This window comes from Emydura macquarii, unplaced genomic scaffold (genome assembly GCF_026122565.2).
Source record: "Emydura macquarii macquarii isolate MOO-44397 ecotype Brisbane River unplaced genomic scaffold, CSIRO-AGI_Emac_v2 contig_2473, whole genome shotgun sequence".
Lineage (NCBI taxonomy): Eukaryota > Metazoa > Chordata > Testudines > Chelidae > Emydura > Emydura macquarii.
In genome coordinates this window covers 212,801-220,127 of record NW_027132610.1, presented here as the reverse complement: position 1 = coordinate 220,127, position 7,327 = coordinate 212,801, and the positions used below count along the sequence as shown (strand labels likewise).

The following is a 7,327-nucleotide window of genomic DNA, read 5'->3' as shown; positions in this document are numbered from 1 at the left end:
CAGCCTGAGCCAGGCTCCCCAGGGCCTCTAGACCCTGGTAAAGAGTACCCTTTTCCCCCACCTCCCCATGTGGGGGCCCTGCACATGGTTCTGGCCTGGAATGGATAAAATTACCATTTGGCTGGAACCCGGGCTTATGAACAGGGAGATGGGGTAGGGCAGAGTGACAGCAGAGGGTGGGGGAGAATCTCACCACGCAGTGTGAGGGAGCTGTAGGGAGCAGAAATGAGACCCTGAGATAAAGCTATGAGAAAAAGAAATCTCTCTTTCCCCCTGCCAATGCCAGGACGCTCTGTCCAACACAGCCCCAAGGTCCTCTCCCCCGCTTCTCTTTACCTCTGAATCTTCAGCAGCTGCTCTAAAATCCACAGCCTGCCCTCAGGACTCACAATCCCTCTTTTGCTCACTTAGCCCTTGCCCTGCGCAGCAGTTTCCTTCAGTCTCTGAAAGTCTCAGTGGGGAATGATGAGCCCTTTGTGTGCGAGGGGTGGTCAGGTCAGTGTCTAGGTGCAGGGACGTGGCAATGAGTGATTGCTCCCAGATGGATTTGGCAGCAGGCCAGGCCAGGAAGGAAACCCAGCCCAACTTTCCTGGGTATAAATATCCCTCGTGTCTGAGGCTCTTAGTCACTCACCAGCTTCTTTGTGGATAGATCCAGAGCTGATACTGCACCATGCAGCCCCTCACCCATGCAGTGCTCTGCCTGCTCCTCTTCTGCTGCTTCCAGGGTGCAGAGGCACGAAGTTACATCTCCACCCTCAATGTCTCCAATGGAGGCCAGTGGGGTGAATGGGGGGAGAAGAAGTTTTGCCCCAGTGGCTATGCCAATGGATTTTCATTGAAGGTAAAATTCTTCCCATTCCCTTGCCACTTCCTCACCCTCTGACCTACACTCATCACTCAGTATCCCAGCAATAAGTTCTCTTGGCTCTAGACTGTTCCTAGTTGTTTTGTTTAAATCCTCTCTTCCTCACACTCTGGCCAGCCGTCGGCATACAGGGCCACTTGGTTTATTAAAGGATGGGGGCAGGGAATATCTGTGACCACAGATCTGGGGCTAAAAGGAGATGAGAACACAATTGTCTGCACAGCTGGCTTTATGTGGCTTTGCTTTTAGCACAACTGGAGACATCTGTTGAAGCAGAAAGGAGGTATAGGGCCAGACTTAGGAGGCAATATTAAAAGAATTACATCTGTCTGGCTCGGGTAAGCCGCAAGTAAAAGGTGAGGAGGTAACCATTGTCTGTAAATATCTGAAAGGTGTTAACATCAAAGGCATAGAGGTCATATTTTGAGGTAAAAGTGGGAGAAAGGGAATAAAATTAATGAAGGAAGTTTTTTAAAAATTAATTTTGAGGGCAGATCTTCATTTGAAAGCATTGCTGGCATTGCCATGCATGCTAATGGTGTGATTTATTTTAATTTTTTGAATACATTTCTCTGCTGGCAAAAGTCCTAGTAGGTGTGCCAAAAGTGCTGTTGGCCGGATAGTGTATTTTGCTCACCAAACTGGAATAAGCTATACCAGTAAAAGTACTTTTTGGCCACTGCAGTTCTGGCTGCACAAGGAGGACACAATGAGAAAGGCTGGAACAGCAAAACTATTCTAGTGTAGAATAGGCCTTGGGTTTCTGGGTCAGAGAGCAATCTGTTAATCTGTAGAGTAAGGGAATAAGTGGGAGCCCCATCACCACTTCATTTAAAACCAGCCTGGATAACTTGCTTCTCTAGCGGCTTTGAATCTGTGTTGCTGCAAGAGTGAAAATCCAGTGTTGGGGTTACGGGTAGGGGCTGCTTCCTCGTTCTTCTCAGCCGGAATCCAGGGCTCTGCTTTACAGGGTGGATGACAAAGGGGTGGGAAACATAAAGGAGAACATATGGGGCTGGTTGTTTAGCTGTCTCCCAGCTTCCCAGGGCAGTGGCTGTTATAACTGTCAGGAGCCTCCTAGCTCTAATTATTACTGGACATTTTCCTTTCTCTTAAGAAATGCCGTTAATTTAATAATAGGAAGTTGGGAAGATTTATTGGCTTATAGAATCATAGAATATTAGAGTTGGAAGGGACATCAGGAGGTCATCTAGTCCAACCCCCTGCTCAAAGCAGGACTAACCTCAGTTATATCATCCCAGCCAGGGCTTTGTCAAGCCTCAGCTTAAAAACCTCTAAAGATGGAGATTCCACTATCTCTCTAGGTAACCCATTCCAGTGCTTCACCACCCTCCTAGTGAAAAACTTTTTCCTAATGTCCAACCTAGACCTCCCCCCCTGCAACTTAAGACCATTGCTCCTTGTTCTGTCATCTGCCACCACCGAGAACAGCCTATCTTCATCCTCCCTGGAACCCCCTTTCAGGTAGTTAAAGGCCACTATCAAATCCCCCCTCATTCTTCTCTTTTGCAGACTAAACAAGCCTAGTTCCCTCAGCCTCTCCTCATAAGTCCTGTGCTCCAGCCCCCTAATCATTTTGGTTGCCCTCCGCTGTACTGACTCCAGCTTGTCCACATCCTTTTTGTAGTGGGGGCCCAAAACTGGACACAATATTCTAAATGCGGCCTCACCAATGCCGAATAGAGGGGAATAATCACTTCCCATGATCTGCTGGCAATGCCCCTCCTAATGCAGCCCAATATGCTATTAGCCTTCTTGAGAACCAGGGCACACTGCTGACTCGTATCCAGCTTTTTATCCACTGTTACCCCCAGGTCCTTTTCTGCAGAGCTGCTGCCTAGCTCGTCAGTCCCTAGTCTATAGCTGTGTTTCCAACACATAGCAAGGAGTTTCCAACCCTTCTCCCAATCTGTACCTGTGTTTCCATCACTTGTACCCCTCTCCCAGGTGCAGACCATCCAAGGTCCTGGGGTAGAACGTGATGACACGGCTTTGAATGGCATTCGCCTGTACTGCACTGACGGCTCCAGCATTGAGTCCACTGTGGGGCCGTGAGTAGCTCTTTTGTTTCTCTCCCTCTTACTCTGCAACCATAGAGAGAATAACCATGAATAATGCCATTTGCACAGGGTCTCTTCTCTGACTTTTCCCTCTGTTTGGAGATAATCTATAAAGGAAAATTAAAATAGGGCAATGGCTGTTCTGTTCCTGCTTTTTATGAGAGACACAGATGGCCATTTAATTTTAAAATTCAGATCTTGTGTGCCCTGAAAGTTACTGTGGAGGACTGGAGGGAATCAGTAAAGTGATACCAGACCCAGAGCACAGTTTGAAAGCTGCAGCAATTAGCATAGGGAAAGGGATTTTGAGCTACGTCCTTCATGTTCTTTGAGTAAAATCCTGACCTTGCTGGAGTGAATGGGGATTTTGCTATTGACATTATCCGTTGGCTCCATGTGTGTTTTCTCTGTGTGCTGCACCTGCTGTGGGCAGGTAGCCGGTACAGCAGACCTTGACTGAGCTGCCCAAGAAGACCACTGACTCAGTTCAGTGGAAAAGGTGCTCAGCCAAGTTTACTGCTGATAAAGTACAGTACTAGCACCCCATAGACTCTACAGGAACACTAATACATGTATGCCTGAGACAATGGACTGGTTCAGTAAGTGGCAGGACTTTCCACTTCCCTCTAGGCCAGAGACACCTCATCTGTAACCCCTCTTTTATACACTGATACAAACAAGTTACTTATTACACTTCTGACATGGTTAGTTACCAGTCCTATCCCTTGGACCTGCTGGTTCAAACAATTTTTTTTATCCATTGTCCTATCCTGCCCTCTTGTCTTTGTTTTACTTTGGTCTGTGTGTTCCTGTTGCATATCCCAGTATTGTGTTTATGTCAGGCCTTTATGTTGGGGTGTATCTGTATCATCTGGAATGTGCGTACATGAACACACTGTGCCTTGTACTTCTTGGAAGTGTCTGTGTTTTTTTGCCAAGTTCATATACCACACAGTGAACTTATAAGCAAGCATCTGCTTTGTAACAGTGCCTGACTTTTGCTCATAGCCTGACTCTTGCTAATTTTGCTTTATATCAGCAGGGCCTGACTTCTGCTCACTTTAGTTCAGGCCTCAGGCCTTGTACCAGACTCCATGTTTCAGGCTCTCTCTTTCTACTACAGATGTGAATGGAGACAGAATTTCACCCTGTAGGTTCTCTCTACTGTCTAATGAGCACTTGGGAGAAGGATGTCTGGGTACAAGATTCAGCACAAAGTGTCAGAGATCCAGTCAGGTGCCCCCTTTCAATCACCCTCTGGACTGCTGTGAGGGGAAGCAAAGCCTCTGTGTGCCTGGATCTCCATGTGCTTTAAACCTCCCTGGGTCTCAGCAGGCTGCAGCACTGGTTGCTCCTGTGGTTTCTCTGGCACATTTCCTGGACACTGACTCAGTCTGCTACTCCTTCACAGAAATGAGAATGCTCCCCCCACCTGCCCTAGGATCCCAGGACTGGCACTGACCCCCAAGATACCCCAATTGTTTAAATATACCCTTTCCCAGATCTCCACCCCATTGAATTCACTCCAGAGGCATGCAGTAGTTGTGAAGCACAGAACACACACTCAGCCACTTTGCCCAGAGCCTAACAGAATTGTTCTTTCATTTAGGCATACGAAGCCCAAAAGAGTACAGATCATACAAAATAATAAAGATCCTGACTACAATGTCTCTCACTTCCTAGTTCACCCTTCCTTTGGGATGCATCTGTGTTCAGGAAGGCTGGCAGGCAGGGTTCCCCTGTCTTATGCATGTCTCATGTTGCATGCTGAATGACTTCTCCCTCATGGAGTTCCCTTCCTCAGCTCCTCTGATCTTATGCTCTCCTGCCTAATGCTTCCTCTTCCTTTCTGGCTCTTTTCCCATCTTTAAGTCCCACCTGGTCACCTTGCGTTTTTTTTTCTTCTGTGTTTGATAACTTTCCCCTACTCCAAAAAAACTCCTTCCCTCGGACAGAGGAGGAAGTATCTTTTGCCTTGGGATGCAGTTACTCTTCTGCATCACTGTTGCATGGTCAAAGCCCTGCCACTAACATTATGTGCCTCCCTTTGGTATCAGTCTGGAGAATATCTGGTACATGTCCTTCTCAGCAGTGGTGGATCCTCATACAGAGAAGCATTTATGACAGAGCAGTTTTTCTGAGTAACATTTCATAGTAACTCCATAATATCAACCAAAAGTGGTAAGTTCTACACAGACATTCCCAAATTCTAACCCAAGGGCGTCTCTTGAGACCCCCAGGGAGTTCTCCAGCAAAACCAGGACAGACCAGGCTTGACACTTCTGATGTTTCTAAGGTTAAATGCAAGCAAGAAAAAACACTACTCAAGAAAAAGAAAACAAAATACCTCAGGGCCTACCAGGCTTGTTTTCAGGTCACTGCCACGTGTCCTATGAAGGCTGGGCTTGGTGCACAGTAGCTAGGATGACTGGTGCCCCCTGATAGGTAGTAGATGCTGAATAAGTCTCAGGCAGTTATTTTCTTCTCTGGCAGGTGGGGCGAATGGACTTGGGACCAAAGGTGCCAGAAGAGCAACCTGATGTCCTTCTCTCTGAGGGTGGAACTGCCCCAGGGAGAGGCCGATGACACGGCAGCCAACAACATCCAGTTCACATGCTCAGATGAGAAATTGATGTGGGGCACTGCACTATCCTGGGGTAAATTTGGCCCAAAGAGCAATGGCTGCAGCTCTGGGGCCATTTGTGGGATCCAGACAAAGGTGCAGACATACCAAGTTAGAGGGGATGACACGGCGCTCAATGATGTGAAGTTCTTCTGCTGCAAGTAAACAAGCACCTGTCCCTGCCCATCCCCTAACACCAGCAGCTGCCCATGAAACACCATTAAAATTTAGCACTGCTCTTAAACAGGAAGGTGTCTGTGTCTTATTGACCCAAATCATGCATGTGAGCATGTACCATCCCCACATCTGCAAAGGAAGTGGGGTGGCAGGATTTTGGGGAGAGCCAATATGAGAGGAGACTGGGAGGAGAGTGGAAGGAGAGTAAAACCCTAGCAGCTGAGATAACGACTCTGCTAAGGCGAGAAGGGAGGCACGACTATATTGGGTAGAAAGGAGTGTTTAAAGGTTTTGGGAACCAAGTAATTTTATTGTAAAAATTGTTCAAATTTGTTGTCCAGAGAACCAAGAAATGGCTGGGGCCAAATCTTGTGTGTATGACTGATTTTCATAAAGAAACAGACAATTAAATATACAAAAGGATATTTGATTTACAGCAATGTGTTTTCCCAGATAATGGCATACTGGAATGGTTCTTCTGTCCAGGGATCTATACAGGTGGTATGCTTGCGGGGAGCTAGGACACATAGCAGCCCAGTGCCCAAATGCTTAGGAACCCATGGAATGTGGTCTGGTTGATCTTGCCGATCCCTGCAGCCTGATCTATCTGGTAGGGGTAGCAGAGAACCCTCATAGATACACACAACCAGTTTAGATGAATGGGATAGAAACCACTGCATTAGTGGACTCTGGGAGTGCCGTTACACTGGTCTCAGGTAAACTGGTGGGCCCGGACCAGCTGTCCCGGGGCACCCTCACCAGAATAACCTGTGCATGGCATTGTTAATTATTACCCAACCATCCTGGTCCAGACTGAAATGCAGGGGAATACCACAAGGGTGATAGTGCGGGCGATCCCTAAACTGCCACCAGGGGGAAAACCGGGGCTATTGATAAGCTAGAAGCTGGCCCGAAATAGGTCCTTTTGAAATTGAGAACATTGGGCCTGCCCTTGGGAATTTTTCACAAGACCAGGCCACTATACAACAATATCAGGAAAGAAGTGGTGGAGGTGAAAGTGGTCCATGGGGAGGGAAAGACCAAAAGGTTGGGGTCATACTTCATGATCAGAAGGGACCTGTTGTAAAGGGTGGTCTGGGTACAAGAGGAAGACGTGGAGCAGCTCCTGGTACCCTGATGAAATCAGAGGGCAGTGCTAGACCTAGCACATAGCCATTTGTTTGGGGGACATCTAGGGATAGACAAGAGCCTTGACCGAATCCTGGAATGGTTCTTCTGTCCAGGGATCTATCTGGTGGTCCGCTGATATTTTGCCTCCTGCCCAGAGTGCCAAGTCCACAGTCCTCAGCTGCACTTACAAGTGGTGTTTTGCCACACCTGGTATAAACACTGCTAGGATAATGGAAGGATTCTTCCATTAAATTAGACCTGATCTCAACCTAAAAATTAGATCACCTAGCTACGTCACTCAGGATTGTTTAAAAAAATGTCATGCTTTGCATAATATTGTTGACCTTTTTCCCACTGTAGATGTAGCTAAGTTGACAGAAAAACTCTTCTGTCATCCTTGCTGTTATAAATAATCAAACAGATTGTCCCGGGGGTGGACTGGGGAGA

At 47.3% G+C, this 7,327-nt stretch overlaps 1 protein-coding gene across 1 annotated transcript; it reads left to right on the top strand.

Annotated features, from left to right (window-relative positions):
* The first annotated feature begins 653 nt into the window (after nucleotides 1–653).
* LOC137163142 (vitelline membrane outer layer protein 1-like) lies at nucleotides 654–5,737 on the top strand. The gene is made up of 3 exons (XM_067563292.1): nucleotides 654–844; nucleotides 2,837–2,940; nucleotides 5,443–5,737. The coding sequence occupies exons 1-3, from the start codon at nucleotides 674–676 to the stop codon at nucleotides 5,735–5,737; spliced, it is 570 nt and encodes a 189-aa protein (XP_067419393.1). The 5' UTR covers nucleotides 654–673.
* The last annotated feature ends 1,590 nt before the right edge of the window (nucleotides 5,738–7,327 follow it).

Coding starts and splice junctions, on each gene's coding strand:
- LOC137163142 (XM_067563292.1), top strand. CDS start 674: ATGCAGCCCCTCACCCATGCAGTGCTCTGCCTGCTCCTCTTCTGCTGC. Junction 845..2,836: donor CCAATGGATTTTCATTGAAG/GTAAAATTCTTC, acceptor CCCCTCTCCCAG/GTGCAGACCATCCAAGGTCC. Junction 2,941..5,442: donor ATTGAGTCCACTGTGGGGCC/GTGAGTAGCTCT, acceptor CTTCTCTGGCAG/GTGGGGCGAATGGACTTGGG.